This window comes from Euprymna scolopes, chromosome 45, assembly GCF_053919585.1.
Source record: "Euprymna scolopes isolate OS-2025 chromosome 45, ASM5391958v1, whole genome shotgun sequence".
Taxonomy (NCBI): Eukaryota; Metazoa; Mollusca; class Cephalopoda; order Sepiida; family Sepiolidae; genus Euprymna; species Euprymna scolopes.
In genome coordinates this window covers 59,206,982-59,227,429 of record NC_136526.1, presented here as the reverse complement: position 1 = coordinate 59,227,429, position 20,448 = coordinate 59,206,982, and the positions used below count along the sequence as shown (strand labels likewise).

At 38.9% G+C, this 20,448-nt stretch overlaps 1 protein-coding gene across 1 annotated transcript; it reads left to right on the top strand.

Moving 5' to 3' along the window:
- The first annotated feature begins 9,320 nt into the window (after nucleotides 1-9,320).
- Nucleotides 9,321-10,815, top strand: LOC145269204 (uncharacterized). Its single transcript, XM_080124823.1, has 2 exons — nucleotides 9,321-10,014; nucleotides 10,211-10,815. Exons 1-2 carry the CDS (start codon nucleotides 9,321-9,323, stop codon nucleotides 10,813-10,815), a joined length of 1,299 nt encoding a protein of 432 aa, XP_079980949.1.
- The last annotated feature ends 9,633 nt before the right edge of the window (nucleotides 10,816-20,448 follow it).

Here is a 20,448-nt window from a genome sequence, read left to right as displayed (position 1 = left end):
TAGAATACAATTTTACAGAAATATTCAAAATTTGGTTGTGCACAAACGATAATTTTTAAAATTCAGTTTTTTGTTACTTTTATCTTCCTTAAAGTGAAGAACAAAGCGTCGTTCATCTTTAAAAAGATATTTGCCATGTCTGTAGGTGTAGTCATTTTTTTCGCACATAAAAGAATAGAAGTTTTGATAAGAAAAATGCTTTTCGCGTTTCCATGAATGTTTTTGGTGTTGATGTTTCAATGCTTTTGACTTATAAAGGGTAGTATCCCGCGGAGTCGAGAGATTCTATTTATAAACCATGCTGCTATGAATTGACGAATAAAATTAATTCACATTCTGCTACCAACCAATCAGAAAACAGAATTGCTCCATTATGTATGTCAGAAACTTACCTTACGAATGACTGAAAAATATTAAATAATTCGACCCCCTGTCTTTCCAAGCTTATAAATACTCGAAAAATGTAATTCAAACCCTAATTTTTTTTCAATTAAAGGAACAAAGACCAAATTTAAAAAGAAATAACAGGTTTAATAACAAATTATGCAATATTTGTTTTGATAAATCGGTTTTCTTTTTAAAAAAAATTGAAGAAAATAAACGAAATTTAACTTAGGTCGATTATAAAAAATCGATATAAATTAAAACAAATTGTTAAGATTTTATCCATATTTATATTTTAAAATCCATTTATTTTTTAAATAAAATAATTTTTAAGCGCCTATTTGAAAAACCCGCCATAATGCAAACATTTTACGTTTTTATTTAAAACTGGAAGTAGTTGTTATTGTTTTTAATTACCAGTGGATAGAAGTAAGTGTTAGCCGTCTACCTTTGCGCATAAAGAAATTTGTGCCTCCATACCTGAAAACTAGTCACATTTTATTTATAATTTTTTGCCTTAAAAAAAACAGTTCAAGAAATATATTTTTATTCTTTTCTTAAAAAATACACGAGTTTTTGATTTAATATATTTAATTTCCCCTTTATGGAGTGATTTTATTTTTAAATATCTAAAAAAAAAAAACATTGAATGAAATAGACATAATTTTCATAATAAAACGAAACTTTCTGTACAATCTAAGAAGATTATAAGGTTTCATTAAAAAACAACAACGTGGTTTAAAAAAAAAAGGTTTTACACTTTGGACTTTACAGGTATATTTCTAAAAAAAAAACTCTCCTTTTTTTGTTTTAAATTTGAATATATTATTTATTGATCTTTTATCTTCAATTTGAGATATATAAAACGTTGGTACATAAATTAATTATTAAAGTTTTAATAGACATTTTAATATGGGGGTGAATTAAAAAAAACGTTTGTCTAAGATATTGTATTCGGTTTATTGGAAAGAGTATAAAATTTCACATTGACCCTGAAAATATCGTAAAAATTTAACCATTAGAAAAATTTGGATAGATTTTTCAATGTTAAATATTGAAAAAGATTAACTCGTAAAGTTCAATTGATTTTATTACTTAAAAAAAAATGGCTGCATGAAGGCGCGCCGGCACTTTGTAAACACTGTTTTTTTTTAATAAAAAATAATATTTCTATTATTTTTAAATAAAAAATAATATTTTTATTATTTTTAAACAACTTTAATAGTAATTTTTTTAAAAATATATTTCATAAAGAAAATAAACAACACACTTTTAAAAGAGAAATTCGCAGTTTCGTGGTAGGGGTGTCAGAAATTCCCCCCAAATTCTGATACACCTATTGCTCCATAAATATTAAACATTTTTTTGTGGCAACTTTGCATGTTTTCTTTGTTCCAACACGGGAAGAATCTTTTACTCCGTGGATTCCAACTCGACAACTGTCTACTGAGAACCAGTCACCTCCAGGACTTGTGTAGAACACCTAACCATACTGTTCTGAAACTAAACATGTCTTACAACTCTAGAGTTGACAAGATAACATGTTTTTACTAATATTATGATCATAAATTTTAACTGTTAATCATTTCTGGCATTATGTTTATGAGTTTAATAAGACAAGAGATTACTGCTGGAGTAAAAAAATCAATTTATTCAAAGAAAATTCTTTAATATAAAGAGAGTTGTTTGGTGGGGATACGTTTATCGAAAAGCGAATGTGGTATCTTGGAGTTACATCTCACCTGGCCGCTACTAACAAAGGACAAGAAAAGAATAATGCGTGTTGTTATGAGAAAATGTATCTAATTAATTTTTTTGTGTGAGTGGGAATTTCAAATTACACAAACATTGTTACACAGTTATGTTATTTTTGCTCATGTTCAACTCCAAATGACAACTCAACATGATGTAAAAGCAACATATCACTATAACAGACAAAACTTTCGGAACCATCTTATTTTAAAATGGATGTGAAATGAAGATTACGAACAATTCTGCCCAAAACACAAAACTTCAATTTAGCAAATTTTCTTCCTTTATACTTGTTGAAACTCGACTGAGCACGTGGAAACATAAAAGTAAAATAGAACAGATTGAGAGCAAGAAAGAATATACAATATTTACATAGAGTCCATTGGTATAGTCATGGGGTGACCGTCCTTGGTGTCGGCTGGATAGTCGTCGACTCTCAATCTCATTTTCTCTTTGAGTATCCCATTGGGTTTCTCCAATATTTATGGTACGATGGACTGCAAGTACTTCTACTCACTAGACGTAAATACCCCCCACAAACCCGACAAGCAGCTAAATCCCACCCCTTCCCAGTAGAGATCCCAAGATGTAATAGAGCCTTCTACTCCAGTAGTTTCTTCCCCAGAACTGCTATATTTTGGAATTCTCTTCCATGTTCCTGCTTCCCCAACTATACTGACATGCAGGATTTCAAGTGTAACGTTAACCGACATTTTGCTGCCCAAATCCCTACATAGTACTCCTGTAGCTTATGTCCCTGATAGTAGTCCCCTACATAAACGTGGCAATGTGCCTTGTTTGCGGTGAAAATGTAATGAAAAAACTATGCTTGACACTCCACGTATGCTAATTAGGTGGATCCTACCACAACAATACTTTAAATAAATCAATCCTATCATATAAAATAACATGAGGTCAAAAGTTTGACTACAATCCTCAATTTTGTAAAAACGGCATAGGTAAACAAAACGTGAAAAATTACAGTAAAAAGAATTGTAGCAGCCGAAACTTGCTACAATCACAAACAGGAGCTAATTCTCGCAGCTCGAAATTTAAATCCATTTTCTCCCTGGCTTGTTCAATCACAAGCCAGCTCTCAATCACGTGACCGATTACATAAAGGGCGAAATCTGAAACTGTTAAGTCTCTTGCCCCCTCATCCTGCTGGGCAGCAGATTAAGTTTGGGGTTTTGTTCCCAGACCGACGTGAGTAAAAGAAGCTTACATGGCGACCTTCAAGCTGCCATGTGCGCTTCACACATGTACTCTTTTCTACCACGAGACACTAACCTTTGTCTCATCTCTACTATCGGACGCACGCCCCTACCACGTATATGCTGAACAGCTTTCTCTTTCTTTCTCCATCAACAAGCCTGACTAAAGTCTAATCTTCGTCTCCACATCAGGAACTCTGTTCACAACTACTATAAATACAAGCGCGCATGAACACTGAACTCTCCTAACCTGTTTTTCTCATGTACATGCAACTAACGAGGATGATAAATATAGTTGTTTATTAAATTTTAAAATGAGATTTCCTTTCATTGACTTCATTATTATCTAAAGAATCCTGAGCAATACCGGTGTTAAGAGTTCGTTTATTCAAAGCATTTTCAGATAGAAATTGACAATTAGTTACTTTACAGTTTAAATTATTGTCTTTTCAAATGAAAAACATTTAAAATAACGAACAATATTGCGTCATAATATAATATTGTCAATATCAACTCATTTGTAACAGGTATGAAAGGAACTTTAATGTAAGATGTAGAAGTGAAAACTCATTATGTTATGTCAGGTTTCTATTAATAATAACAGGACAGGGATGTGTGATCGTTCAGACTAACATGGCCGACTGACCAAGTCTCGTTTATTCACGTTTACGTCCGAGAGATTACATTATAAACATTGGACAAAGGGGGACAACTCCCACCGATCCAAGGGACATAACATCTCCCCTTTTTTTTTAATTTAATAATGTTTAATGTTCTTTTACTATATGGTCTCTCTCTCTCTCACACACACACACACACACACACTTGATATATCTATTAAAAGAAAAGAGTTCATTTATTTACTTTTATATATATATATATATATATATATATATATATATATATATATATATATATATATATATTTGTATATACATATATTATAGGTCTAGTTTAATAGGTGGTCTTGACTGACGCCCAGATCTGGTTGTTGTATACTCTTGAGAGGTGAGAGTGGGGCATGCTGTTTTGACTGTTTCTTCCCTAGGTAGATGACTGTCTTCATGGGTCTCCGATGTGTGAGCCTCGACCATTTCTGGTGGTTTGGGTACAATGTGTCGTCGATTGCGTCAGATTATTGTCCCTTCTTCTTTGGTCCGTAGAATGTAGGAACGTGGTGTATTTGCCATTCCAACAATGATGCCTTCCTGGTTTGGGGGGTTGGAGCTTCTGACCCATACCGGTGTGCCATTTTCGAGTGATTGTAGCTCTTTAGCTTTTTTTTGATAGGCAGTGTGTGAGTTGCTGTTGAGCCTTCTGGTTCCTTTCCCTCTGTCTAAAATTCTCAAGATCGGGCCAACTGGGGTTTAGTAGATCCGGGAGAGTCGGGACGTTTGTCCTCAGACGTCGGCCCATTAACAGTTCGCTGGGGCTAAACCCACAGTCCATTGGTGTCGCTCTGTGTGCAAGCAAAGAAAGATATGGGTCTTTTGCCTTCTTTAACATTCTCTTCATTGTTTTCACACAAGCTTCTGCAGCTCCGTTGCTTTGGGAATAGCGGGGACTGTTTGTAACGTGCTGGAAACCCCAGTCAGCTGTGAACTTGGCAAAGTCCTTCGAAGTGTACTGGCTTCCTGGGTCTGTTCTTAGGATGACAGGTACCCCATGTCTGGCAAAAATAGCTTTAAAACTCTGTATCGTTGCGCTGGAAGTCATTGATGTAAGCATGGCGATTTCTGCATATCGAGAGAAGTAGTCGACAAGTATGATATAGCTGCTGCCTTTCAACTCAAACAGATCAGAGGCTACAGTGTGCCATGGTCTTGTTGGAAGCTCAGTTGTCATGAGGGGTTCAGGCGGTTGGTGTCTTAGCTCGGCGCATCTTGGACAGTTTTCTACAGTTCTTTTGATTTGTTCAGATAGTCCTGGCCACCATACGGACTGGCGAGCTCTATGTCTGCACCTGGTAATTCCCTGATGATCAGAGTGGATTTTGGCAATAATAGTCGGTCTCAGTAGCGATGGGATTATGATCCGTGTGCCATACATCAGTAATCCATTCTCACACGTGATGCTGCCACGGTAGGCCCAATAGGGTTTAATTGATGCTGGGACATGATCCTTTGATGGCCAACCATTTCTTACATATTGTAATATGCAGTTGCTGATTTCATCAGTTTTAGTGGCTTCCTCCAGCTCTTTCAGACGTTTTTCTGTGGCAGATAAAAATTCAGATCAAGTAAAGAATAGATACCCTGACAGAAGACGACGCCGCCTGGCGGTGACAAGCGCACATTTCAACTAACACCGGTGATTCGACCTTGACATTGGCACAAGCACATGGCGTCGGTTGTTTTTAAACACGTCAAATAGCAAACATGCTCGAATATTCGCCAACAATTTTTTTTCATATATATTTACAAAACTTTTGAAGATTCAAAAGAAAAAATATATATTTACAAAACATTTTTTTTAAGTAAATAACAAAACGAACGTATTTAAATAAAGGATATTTAAATAAATGGGTGTCTTTCTGTTTCGGATTTTTGCGACCAAATCTCGATTGTTTATGCTTGTGATTTTATTAGGCATAAAAATTGCCTAGGCCTAGAAGGATTTCTCCTTCACTAACCACCGACATACATCGCAATTTAAATAAACATTGAATTGTATAATAATAATAAATAAATAAATAAATAATAATGAACCTTTTTTTTATAAGTTTTATTCAAACAGTTTTTATTTGAACTTAATGGACTTTTTTTTTTTTTTTGTATTTATTAACTGTTTTATTCTTTTTTATCAAACAAAAATAGAACTTTTATAATGAAATATATATTATGGACTGTTTTTTAAACATCGAAATTTTAAAATTAAAGTTTTATTAAAAAAAAAATGACGAGGTTTTTTTTTCTTTTCGAGATATTTTTTTTCACCATTTATTACTTTGAAATTTTATTCAACAATATATTCGTTAAATATATTTTTAAAAAAATTAATATAAAATATCTATAAAGTCTATTTTTTATGTCTGTAAAAGTTTGTTGAAAGTTCAAATAAAGTTTATAATTTAATTTTAAAAAAAATACCTCGTCCTTTTTTCTTTTTTTTTAAAAAATAAAACTAACTTTAATTTGAAAATTACGATGTTTGAAAAACAGTCCATAACATATGTCATTATAAAAGTTCTATTTTTGTTTGATAAAAAGAATAAAACAGTTACTAAAAAGTCCTGTAAATATATTTAAAAAAAAATGGGTGTCTTTCTGAGTGGGCACTCAGAAAGACACCCATTTTTTTTTTAATCTTGCTCGCGAATATTCGTCACAATTTAATATTTAAAAATATTATTTTAAAAATATATTAATTGTCGCTGAAGTTAATGTTTTAAAGAATAATTAAATAAATACTGAATTGTCTTAAAAACGCACACAGAACCCCCCCCCCCCAAAAAAAAAACATGGTACATAAAAATCAATCTTGGTCGACAAAATCCGAAACAGAAGACACCCATTTATTTAAATATCTTTTATTTAAATACGTTCATTTTATTACTTACTTAAAAAAAATGTTTTGTAAATATATATTTTTCATTTAAATCTTCAAAAGTTTTGTAAATATATTAAAAAAAAAAAAATTGCTGGCGAATATTCGAGCATGTTTGCTATTTTACGTGTTTACAAACAACCGACGCTATGTGCGTGTGCCAATGTTAAGGTCGAATCACCGGTGTTAGTTGAAATGTGCGCTTGTCACCGCTAGGCGGCGTCGTCTGCTACAGGGTATCTATTCTTTACTTGATCCAAAAATTCCATCATGGTGTGGACGAACGCTGTTGCTAACTCTTCGAGGTCCTTGTCATGTGTTTACCCTGACCTTGTCTGCAAATTCGGTTGTCACTAACATAGTGGACTGCAATATTATTGTCAGCTAGATCTTCACCAACGATATGTTCTGGGGACCGCAGGAGTGTGATTTTATTGTTTCACTCTGTCGTACGCATCTGATGGCCCCATCCAAGGTGAGGTCCAGAATCATTTGCAGACTTAGTGATAGCTTAGGATCTGTGCACCCAACTACAATTCTATCACGAATTAATTCCTCGTGCAGGTCTCGAAAATTGCAGTTTTTAGCTAGTGTGTGGAGGTTAGTGATGAATGAATCAATGGACTCACCTTCCTCTTGACACCTTCGGTTGAATCTGGCCCGTTCATAAATTACGTTCGTATCACCCTTGAAATGGTCATTGAACTTTGCTACCACTATATTGAAGTTCTGGGCTTCCTCGGGTGCAAGTTTGAATGTAGCGAAAATGTATTTGGCTTTATCACCCATACAATATATTAGGATGTCCACTTGAAAAGCATTTGGTTTTTCGTCAAGGCTGGACACTGTCCGGTAACGGTTGAACCGTCGTATCCATTTTTCCCATGACTCGAGTTGGTCGAATGGAAAGGCCTCTGGTGGACTCACGTTGCTATTCATACTGGGGGGTTATTATGGAACTTCACATATTTCTTTCTTTTTTTTTAACGGCTCTTAGGCTCGATATTTAGTATAACTCTTTCCCCGTATTTTGCTCACATTTGTTAGTAAATCCCTTGTTCTGACACTATGTTATGTCAGGTTTCTATTAATAATAACAGGACAGGGATGTGTGATTGTTCAGACCAACATGGCCGACTGACCAAGTCTCGTTTATTCACGTTTACGTCCGAGAGTTTACATTATAAACATTGGACAAAGGGGGACAACTCACACCGATCCAAGGGACATAACACATTATGTTTTCTAATAACATTTTAAAATACGTTTTTGATTCATCAGCATGCACATACAAAACAAGAGCAAACTTCATCCATTCATACAGATTTTCGAATTCAATATAAAACGATATTCTGTTTAAATGTAAATTTCACAACCTGCGTTTTACATAAGTTGTTTTTGCTATAAAAATCTATGAAATATCAAAACTTCTGGGCAAAGTGAGAAATTATATTAAAAATAACCCGGAACAATCATCAGCATTGCTGTACAAAACAAGAGAAAGTTACACCCATCGATACAGATTTTCGAATTCGATATAAACGATACAGTATTCTATTTAAATATACATTTCACAGCAACCTGTTTGATAAGCGCTTTACATAAGTTGTTTTTGCTATAAAAATCTACTATGAGATATCAAGACAAGAGGATTTTTCTCTTGGCCAAATGTTGATGGCTCTCAGATTTTTTTAGTTAACGATTGGATTCGGCATGATTTTATTGTCTTGCCTTATGTGCTGACAGAAAAGAACTCTCGAACTTTTAACTTCCGTTTCTACTCTCCGGAAGTGAGTTACTTCCCTTGAGTTTTCCTTCGTTTCTCTTCGTTTCCTTTTTTCTTTTCTCGTTCCCCGGGTCTATTCATAGTAAAATAAAGCTAATAATCGAAGTTTTTTCATTACAATTTATTTTACTAAGAACAACTAAAACACAAACAATAGAGAAGTTCCTGAATCCTGAACGGCTGGATTTGGATCCCACAAAAATGGACGCTGCCGACACGTGGATACACTGGAAGCGGTCGTTCACGATATTCCTAGAAGCGGTTAACTGTTCACCCCTTACGGACGAGTCGAAATCAAACCTGTTAATGAACTTGATGTCTCCGACAATATATAAATATATCTCGGACAACAACGACTATCGGACAGCCATGAACGCCCTCGAGGAGGTTTTCGTTCAACCCAAAAACGTCATCCTCTGTCGGCATTTATTGGCTACTCGTCGACAACGAACAAATGAAAGTGTGGACCACTGGACCAGTATCTACAGTCATTGAAAGAACTTGCCAAGGACTGTGAATTTCAGGCCGTGACGGCCATACAGGCGAGGGACGAATACACAAGGGACGCGTTCATAAACGGGATTTCATCATCCGACATAAGACAAAGACTTTTGGAAAACAAGAGATTCGACTTACACATGACGTATGACCAAGCGCTCACGTTGGAGTCCGCTCAAAAACAGCTATCTATTTACGCCCAGTCAGACTCTTTGACTGCGTCCATATCTGCTGCTAAAAACGGAGAGGACAAGAACAACCAGACTGAGCATGAGGAGCAACCCACGGCAGCGGCACTCCCGGGGCAGAAATGCTTCTTCTGTGGAAAACCAAAGCATAACAGGGCGAGTTGTGCCGCCAGAAACTCGATATGCAAAAACTGCAAGAAGAAGGGGCATTTTGCACGTGTCTGTAGATCTCCAACGGCGGCTGCTACGAATTACGGTGAGTCTCTTCTTGCTTCTTTGGTTCCTTGTTTTAATTCCTCAAAAAGCCTATCTCGTTCGTCCTTGTGGGGAAAAATCAGAGGTGAACCTATGAGTATACTCGTCGATACCGGGAGCTCCGAAAATTTCATCCACCCTGATAAAGTTAAGAAGCTCGGATTAGCAGTCTTGTCAAGTTCGGAGAGGATCTTAATGGCTAGTAGTTCTCATACATCTACTACTCTTGGACATTGTGTTGTATCTCTCAGTCTGAAAGGAAGGGTGTACAATAATATCAAACTGTCAATTATGGCAGACTTATGCAGTGACATTATTCTCAGGCATAAATTTTTAAACCGACATTCGTCAGTAGAAATACCTTTCAGAGGACCCCTCCCCCTCTCTGTTTGTGAGCTAACCGCCATTAAAAATTTTCATTACCCCTCTCTCTCTTTACAAATTTAACCGCCGACTGTCGCCCAATAGCCGTTGAATCCGGGAGAGATACCCTACCTGATGCCGAATTTATTAAATCCGAAATAACTCGTATGCTAAAGGAAGGTATTATAGAACCCTCTCAATCTCCGTGGCTCAAACTCTTGTAGTTTCTCCTGAGAATCATAAGAAGGGGATTGCTGTGGATTACTCCCAAACGATAAATCGTTTCACTCTCCTGGACGCTTATTCTCTTCCTCGAATGGAGGATATGCTAAATGAGATTGCCACTTACCAAGTGTTTAGCACTCTTGATTTAACCAGTGCCTATCATCAAGTTGCCATCAAACCGGAAGAACGAAAGTATACCGCCTTTGAAGCTTCTGAATCCCTCTACCAGTTTCGTCGGATTCCGTTCGGAGTAACCAATGGAGTAGCCAGGTTCCAACGAGTCATCGATGATATTATCAAACGAGAGGACCTCCGAGGAATCTTCGCCTACATCGACAACGTTACAGTTTGTGGAGAAAATCAGGCTGAGCAGGATACCAATTTACAAAGCTTTATGAAGGCAGTGGCGAAGTATGGACTAACCCTGAACGAAAACAAGTGTCACTACTCCCTTGCTTCTGTAGACCTGCTTGGGTACACTATAAGCAAAGGTTCAGTAAAACCAGACTCTAGCAAGCTCACAGGTTTGGTGGACTTGCCTCTTCCTCCAGACCTTCCTTCTCTTCGTCGAGCGATGGGGATGTTTTCTCATTATTCAAAATAGATATCCAACTTCTCTGAGAAATTGCACCCTCTTACCAAAGTTACCAAGTTTCCTTTCACTAAGGAACAAACCAACGCCTTTAGAGAACTGAAGAAAGAAATTGCGAAATCATCCCTAGTAGCCATAGACTCCTCTCTTCCCCTCGAGGTCGGAACCGATACTTCAGAGCATGCTATCGCTGCCTCCCTAACCCAGAACTCTCGACCAGTGGCCTTCTTTTCAAGAACTTTAACCCTCGCGGAGCAGAAGCATTCTGCAGTTGAAAAGGAGGCCTATGCAATTGTAGAAGGGATCCGAAAATGGCGACATTTACTGATGGGGAAGCATTTCAAATTGATCACTGACCAAAAATCGGTCTCAAGGGAAAGAGTAAAATAAAAAATGAGAAGATTACAAGATGGAAGCTGGAGCTTGCCTGTTTTAGTTACGATATCACTTATCGTCCAGGGAAACAGAATGCCGCTGCAGACGCCTTGTCTCGAATTTGTTCTTCTACCACCTCTGCTGACAAATTACACTCTTTGCACACAGATGTATGCCATCCGGGGGTAACCAGGATAGTACACTTCGTCAAAACCAAAAATCTCCCATACTCTGTGGAAGATGTGAGAGCAGTTACAAAGAACTAGCTGTCCCTATAACTGGGAGGGAAAAACCTAATAGCTAGCTACTAAATCTTATACATTTTACCTCCAAGACGATTGCGTTTGTCTTACCTGCATGCATAATAAAAAAAATAAAAAAAATTCCTCCCTTCTTCAAACTAAACCTTACCTGTAACTCAAATCCTAATGGAAATCCATCTGTAAATAAATAACCCCTCTTCTCTTGAACGCTAACAATCTACTCCTTCCAACCTATCCGCTACTAAACTCCCACATTGCTCCGCATCTGTAGTGGAATCGCTAACTTCCAGCCCCTAATCCCTCACATGCAAACTGTTTTAATAGCCATCACTAAACATCTATACATTTCTACCTCTAAGGCATGCATTACAGCTCATTCCTATCCAGTAAGGGACTTAACAGCCTATGCACACAAAGGCAGGTACTTAACAGCCAAAGTACCCAGACACAAAGCGATATGCACTACACAACTGTCTCCTCGAGTTTTGCAACGATTAATTACGTTATTGAAACGACACTCCTTGTTATGCAAAACGCCCCATGACTCTTACTAAAAAATACCTACAACTTCAACTCTATTCGCACCTACTGAAAACCTGCCCATATATCTATTCACCTAATTACGCATGACTCAAAACTTGCTGTCTTATCCATGCTATATTGCACTTACATCTTAACCCTCCTATCATCTAAAATAGCTCTGGCACAACTCGTAGCTCAATTCTTAATACCTACTCATACTGTAACACTATACTAGACCTAAGCTAACATTAATAAAATAAAAAAAAAGGGTAAGACTAAAATCACATTATCTCCTCCCTAACAAGCCCTCTTACAAACATAGACGCTTACACTGCATGAACTTCACCCACCCCCTTTATCCATTAACAAGTAAATAGCATGTCCCTAAATCACTTTGAGGAGTGTAACTAATCAGTAGAGATATAATCCCCCACAAACTAACCCAGTAACACTAACAACGCGGGGTCGCAGAAATACCTGGATTAGAACCTAGGCGCGGAGAAAACCCTCTCAGGGCTGACGGACCCAGTAGGTCTTCCCAGATCATCCGTCTAGGAGAAGGAAAACTCTGAAACTAAACCAAAGGGGAGAGAGGCCTCTTCAGTCTTGGATGACAACCTTCCTAGAGCTGGTGACTCAAACAAATTCACCGGTTTGCAAACCTAAATTGCTTAAGGAGAAGATAGGCTCTGTCTATCGCCCGGCTTCCATACTCCTTCTTTGCCTATTAGTCAAGCGCAGAGACACTATCTCAGTGATTCGACAGAAACACCCAGCGGTAGATCTTGTTTCCTGGCTAGGGCAATGAACGCCGTTCTTCCCCATTCCCAGCATGCCCCACCCCTAAAACTGAACATTTGGGAGTGCTTGAGTATAAGATATGCCTGAGCGATTAGATTGGGTTGACCTTCTTCTAAAGGGTTGAGGGTACTGGATTGACAGTTCCTGGCTGCTGTTCCCGACTGGTAGTAATGAGCCCTAACTCTTTGGTAGCGCTTAGAGCGGCTGCTCCATCAACAGTTGAATAATATCGGGTTGTTTGCAGTGCCATGACGCGCATGGAAAGGGACCCTGCACTCATCCCCGGTGGGCTTTCCTGAGGCCACAATCCTAATTGGAGAAAGGTCAGCTGATGGTCTACTTGTGATGCATGTCTGAAGCTCCGCATAACCTCTTGTTTAGCTTCCCCTTACTGAAACTCTTAAAAAAAAATATGACGACAGTACAATCTAAAAATAAGCTTAAACCAGGATTAGGGACAAACAAATTCAACTTGCCTCCTCCCTTGAGGCTCTCATTCACAAATATCCGTGGGCTTAGAACTAACTTAGCTGATGTTGAAGCATTTCTCTTAACAAATACCCCGGATATCTTAGCATTAAGTGAGACTAACCTACACTCCTCCATTCCCTCTAACCACTTTAACATGCCTGGATATCTCCCACTCTGCCGTAAGGACTCTGACAGACATATGCACGGACTTGGAGTTTACATTCGTAATACCCTTCCCTTGACTAGAGAAACAAACCTAGAAACAGATGATCAAGCCTTTATGTGCTTTAGACTAAACGTGCAACACAGTATTAGCTACTATTATTTTCTCTACCGCTCTCCCTCGACTCAGGACTGCTCCATAATAAACAAAGTATCTGACAGCATAGACACGGCACTGTCCCTCGACACTAGCGCACAAATACATGTGTTTGGTGACTTTAATGTCCACCACAAAAACTGGCTTGGATTCTCTACTCACACAGATGCAGCGGGCAGCACAACCCATAGCTTCGCTATACCTCACTCCCTATCACAAATTGTTACGTTTCCAACCCGTTTCCCTGACCAGGAAGAACAACACGCATCACTTCTAGATCTGTTTTTGACCACAGTTCCCGATGACTGCATAACGAAGGCCCACAGCCCACTCGGGAACGCTGATCATGCAGTGATAATGGTTGAAATCGCCCTAAACTCTAGACCCAAAACTGAAGAGCCAGTGCTCAAAACAACGAAATATTATAATAAGGCTGACTGGGAAGCCATCAGGGAACTAATTAGAGATGCTCCATGGAAAAATATTTTCTCTCTCCCTGCTGAACAATGTGCAAACGAGACCACTGACTGGTTCAAAACTGCAATCGAAGCGCATGTTCCCATGCGGAAATTTTATAGTAAGCCCCACTCTCCCCAATGGTTTACGTCGACTTGTGCAACTGCCATTACTCAAAAGCAGCATGCATATCGTAGGTTTAACCGACATAAGTCCAGTTCAAACAAACTGAAGTATATAGAAGCTAGAAATAACGTTAAGAAAGAAATAGCGACAGCTAAGAGAGAATTTACGGAAACCACTAAAAAGCGCATCGAAGCACAAAAACTAGGAACTCGAGACTTCTGGAAAATCTACAACAGTGTAGTAAATAATGGGCAATCAACAATTCCCCCACTAACCAACAATCACGAGGTTGTCTCATCAGCAACCGACAAGGCTAACATGCTTGCCAGTCGGTTTGCCTCAAACTCCACATTGGACCCTTCCAACCACCCCCTACCTGACTTTCCTATGCGGACAGATGCCACACTAGACGATCTGAAAACCACCCCTGCTCAGGTGCATGCTATCATAAAAAACCTTGACACCTCAAAAGCATGTGGACCCGATCTTATCCCAGCTGTGCTATTAAAAAAGTGCTCAGCCGAAGTAGCTCCAGTTCTCTCCAAACTCTACAACAAATGTCTTAATGAAGCCTGCTTTCCGGGCTGTTGGAAAACTGCTTCTGTTGTACCAGTATTCAAGAATTCTGGCGAAAGGACAGACCCATCAAATTATCGCCCCATTAGCCTCCTCCCACTTTTTGCCAAAATATTTGAGACCATAATTAACCATGCTCTAGTCCATCATCTTACAGATGCTAAACTACTGACTGACAAACAATATGGATTTAGACAAGCCCGTTCCACAGCAGACATCCTCACTGTGATCTCTGAACGTATATACCATTCACTGGACAAAGCGGGGGAAGGCAGAGCGGTAGCTCTAGATATATCTAAGGCTTTTGACAGGGTATGGCATGAGGGTCTCCTCAGTAAAATCAGATCATACGGTATCACTGGTAGAATACTTAACATAATTAAATCCTTCTTAGATAAGAGAAAAATCCAGGTAGTCCTCGACGATCGCACATCTAAACAATATGATATAAATGCGGGAGTGCCCCAGGGTTCTATCCTTGGACCTCTATTGTTCCTGATATTCATAAATGACCTCCCCGACAACATTGCCTCTGAGATGGGTATATATGCTGATGACACTACACTCTATGGCAGACACGACAGGAAGACGAATGAACACATTTCTAAAGAAATGGCAGAAACACTAGAGGAAGACCTCCAATCTGTAGTGGAATGGGGACAAAAGTGGTTGGTCGCGTTCAATGCTGCCAAGACTAAACTAGTTTCATTCAATAATTGCAAGAAACCCTCTCTACCACCCATAGCAATGGCCAACGACTCTTTATCTGAGAGTCCATCTTTCAAACTCCTTGGCCTAACGTTCACAGGAAACATGAGTTGGAACAATTACATTGAAGGCATTGCCAGGGCCGCTGCAAGAAAGGTAGGCTCTCTCTACCGTGCTAGAAAACTACTAACACCCGAAAGTATCCTGTACCTCTATAAGGCCACCATTCGCCCATGTATGGAGTATTGCTGCCACATCTGGGCTGGTGCATCGGCTACTAGTCTCTCGCTCCTTGACAAGGTTCAAAAGAGAGTCGCAAACCTGATAGGCCCTGAACTGGCATCTAAGCTTCAGCCTCTGTTCCATCGACGAAATGTTGCATCCCTCTGCCTTTTCTACAAGTATTTTAGTGGTGAGTGCTCTGACGAACTGCAATCACTTGTGCCCCCACAACGCGAGCACCCTCGACAAACCCGACAGGCTACTAGATCCCACCCCCACACTGTAGAGGTCCCTAGATGTAAAAAATCTTTTTACTCCAATAGTTTTTTCCCCAGAACCGCAAGACTCTGGAATTCCATTCCAGGTCCCTGCTTCCCCAACAGTACTGACATGCAGAAGTTCAAGTGTAACGTGAACCGACACCTTGCTGCCCAAATCCCTACATAGTACCCCAGTAGTTGTTGCCCCTGAGAATAGCCCCCTACACCAAAGTGGCAATTTGCCTTGTTTGGGGTGAAAATGTAATAAATAAAAAAAAAAAAAAAAAAAAAAAGCATGTCGGGTCTGCTCCGAAATAAAACCCAGGTTTCTCAAGACGTCTCCTCAAACTCTCGGAAAGGCGAGTCAGCCTTTTGAGAGACTAAGTGTGGATTTCAAAGGACCATTACCTTCAAATTCCCGCAACAGATACATACTGACTGTCATTGATGAATACTCGCGCTTTCCTTTCGCTTTCCCTGGGCCGATGTTTCAGCTGCTACTGTCCGGAAACACTTAACTAACTTATTCTCCATATTTGGAAACCCTTCTTTTATACATTCTGATCGCGGAACTGCTTTCATGTCGGAGGAACTAAAGGGATTCTTGCTTTCTCGAGGCATTGCTACTAGCCGAACAACTGCTTTCAACCCTCAAGGTAACGGACAAGTGGAAAGATATAACGGTATCATCTGGCTCACGGTAAGTCTGGCTCTGCAGTCAAGAAACCTTCACGTTACAAATCGGGAAAGAGTACTAGATGTTGTCCTCCACAGCACTCGCTCACTGCTTTCCACCTCCACTAATTGTACTCCCCATGAACGCCTCTTCAATTTCCAAAGGAAATCGGCCACTGGAGATTCTATGCCCACCAGGCTTACAAACGATAAGTCTGTCCTTTTAAAGCAGCATGTGTGTGGAAGCAAATACGAGCCCCTGATCGAGACCGTAGATCTACTTGAAGTCAATCCGAACTATGCTCATGTTCGTTTTGATAATGGACGAGCGACGACAGTATCCTTACGCCACTTATCGCCGTTGGGTGATAAGCTGAGCAGCTTGGAGGCAGAATCAGATCCGGAGATGGAGAACCAACAGCTGCAGAATGCACCTCTGGAATCTAACCTTTCAGATCCTCAGCCTAGCGGGATCGAAAACTCCATCCTAGAGGATTCGGTTCCTACTCCCCCACCCCTCTCCGATGATCGACAAAAAGGATCAGAGGAAGACAAGGTGCTGGGTCTTCGATGCTCTACCAGAGTCCGCTGCAGCCCTCCATATTTAGCTGAAAACTATCAGCTTTAAATTTCTGTTTCTTTTCTCTTTTTTTTTCAGCCTAAACAGACACCCCCTTGCTGAGATTCCTTGAAGCCTTATGCCCACTGAAAGTCATGCGGTCCCGAATTTCACTGAGCGCCGGAGAATGTGCTGACAGAAAAGAACTCTCTAACTTTTAACTTCCGTTTCTACTCTCCGGAATTAAGTTACTTCCCTTGAGTTTTTCCTTCTTTTCTCTTCCTTTCCTTGAAGTAAAGTTCTCGTTCCTCGGATCTGTTCTTAATAAAATAAAGCTTATTTAAAGTTCACTCCGTATCGAAGTTTTTTCATTACACCTTTTAAGTCACCAGATCTTCTTAGACGCAGCTAAAATTGCTTAACATTTAAAAGTTATTCTCATAACTTGACGAAATTACGCAGCTAAATGAGATAGCTTCGTTCAGAAGATCCTGAAGAAATATGGTCGACGTGTTCTGCTACATATGTGGAAACTACACCATTGCTCCAAATAGGAAACCAGCTGCAAGTTTCATAAAGTGTGATTATCAAGCTAATTCTGGTATTAAACTTGGTGGCCAGAATAAAGTTTGGGCGACACACATGGTGAGCAAGGTATGCACCGAGACTCTGTGCGTGGGTGGACTAATGACAAGAAGAGTCTGAAGTTTGGAATTCCGATGGTTTGGAGGGAGTCGACCTACCATGTCACTGACTTCTGCTTCTGCACTTTTGATTGTAATGGGATCAACAGAAAGAACCGGGGCAGCCTCAAGTATCCTGATCTTCAATCAGCACGTTGTCCTATAATTCATTGTGATGTTATTCCAGTGCACATCTTCAGAGAACTTCCAGACATTATTGACGAAGATACTTCCAGTTTTAAAAGACATGAAGAAGAGGAAGGAAAAAAAGATGAAGAAGAATTGTTTTTTTAAGATGATGCTTGTCCCAAATGGAGTTGAATGATCTAGTTCGCAACCTCAGCTTGTCAAAGAACTCTGCCAAACTGTTGGCATCAAGACTTAAGGAAAAACTTCTCTCTTACAGTACTAGCATCACCTTCTTCCGCAACAGGCAAAAAGAATACCTCCGTTTTTTCTCTGAAGAAAAGGACTTGGTGTACTATACAGATATTGGGCAGATTTTTCTCAAGCTAGGGTTGCCACAGTACAAACCCAAAGATTGGAGACTGTTCATTGACAGCATCCAGCGATCACCGAAATGTGTTTTGTTACACAACGGCAACAAGTTTGCCTCTGTAGCCATCACTCACTCTGTAGCCATCACTCACTCTGAACCCATCACTCGACTGAACGAGAAGTATGAAGCGGTAAAGTATCTTGGACAACATTGGTTATGATCACCATAAGTCGTTTATTAATTTTAACCTGAACACGGTAAACTTTTTGTTGGAATAATAGCCTGGCTTCACCACATGTTTTGTGTGCATGTGGGATAGTAGAGACGTGCTTAGCATTATACGAGGAAGAGCTGGCCTGTTCGAAAGGAATAGCTGACAACTGTTGGACCTTCCGTCCGCAAAAGATTCCAGAGGTTTGAAGAAACGGAAGTTCAAGTCCTGAATTTTAAACAATCGTGACGCAACATGCAATTTACATTTACTTACTTTTATCAATGTCCACCATTCAGTTTACAGTAATCGATATTTCCATCAGGTAATCAATATATACATCCGGCAAAAAGAAAGTCCGCACTTGTAATCTTTTCAAAAACTGCAAATTGAAGCTAAATTTAATATAACTGTTTAAACAAACTATACCTCATTTGATTGGCCTTGTATTCTTCTTAAATTTTACCTGTTCATATTTGACTTTTAATTGGAATATTCTAGTGTTCGCGTCAATTTAAAAAAATTACTTAAAATTGAGGAGGCAAGAGGAAACTTCAAACAATGGTAAATTGTTATTTAAATGTAAATTTAGGTCATTAATGTAACACAAATACAACAGTAACACAATGAACTAGTTAATATTTTGTAGCATAGCCCTTCTGCAAATTGACAACCTGCAATCTTTTGACAATTCCTTGAATTAGACTGCAGTAATACTTCGGGGAAAAGGGCATTCCACTTTTCTTTAATTTTGTCCAAAGTTCTTCCAAATTTGAAATTTTATCATTGCGTAGCTGTTGCTTGATCATATGCCATACATTTTCGATAAGATTGAGGTCTGGAGATTGTGCAAACCAAACACGGAATATTATGCTCTTCCAGTAACCTCTTGACATTGCTAGCTGTGTGAATGGGAGCATTATCCTGCATGAAGATGGTATTATCATCCAAAGTAGCGTAGAAAATGCTTAGTCAAGATATTAATGTACTTGGTCGATTAATTCGACCTGGCAAGCGAACTATATACCCTGGACCATTGGTACTAATAATACACAACATCAAAACTGAACCGCCACCACCTTGCAGCGTTGAAACTGAGCATCTAGGATTAAATTCATCGTCTTACCTCCCACTGACATGCTGCCTACCATCACTGCCTATCCTATTGAACTTGCTTTCGTCGCTAAAAGGCACTTTTGATCAATATGAAGAATTACGATCTTCATTGCATCTGACGAAGTCCAGACAGCAGTTTCTGTTTTTTACAGAAATCATTGGCTTGTGTCTTGCAACATATCCCTGCAATTTAAATTTCTTTAATCTGTTCTTGACAGTAGAAAGAATGCACTCTTTCACAAAATTGCACTGTTGTTGGATTTGGGGAGCTGTTTCGAATCTGTTTCTTAGACTGCGTAACTTAATAGCATTGTCTTCCCTGTTAGAAGTAATTCTAGTACGACCAGATCCAGGGGCATCACGAACTTCCGGTGTTTTGATGCTTCTTCATAGTCTTTCGTACCGTTTTCTCATTACATGTGAATCTGCGGCCGATTTCTCAACTGGATAAACCAGAAATGTGGAGATTAAATAGCTCCTGACAATCACTAAGAGAAAGCCGTGGCATGTAGACTAAATGTTACGGTGTATAACATGGAACAACAACAATTATGATTAGAGATGCTTTGTTGCCTGTTGGTGGATATTTTAAACTGATTTAGGGTCGATAATTTAAGCTGGTTTGAAGCGAATTTTTGCTGTGGACTTTCTTTTTGCCTCCTCAATTTAAAGTTATTTTTTTTAAATTGGCGTGAACACTAGAATATTTCAATTAAAAGTCAAATATGAACAGGTAAAATTATAGACGAATAAAAGGCGAATCAAATGAGGTATAGGTTGTTTTAACAGTTACATTAAATTTA

What these genes read in the sequence shown, in the direction of transcription:
- LOC145269204 (XM_080124823.1), top strand. Translation starts at nt 9,321, where the DNA reads ATGACGTATGACCAAGCGCTCACGTTGGAGTCCGCTCAAAAACAGCTA. An exon ending in ACCCCTCCCCCTCTCTGTTT is followed by an intron (nt 10,015 to 10,210) that starts GTGAGCTAACCG and finishes AAACTCTTGTAG; the next exon opens with TTTCTCCTGAGAATCATAAG.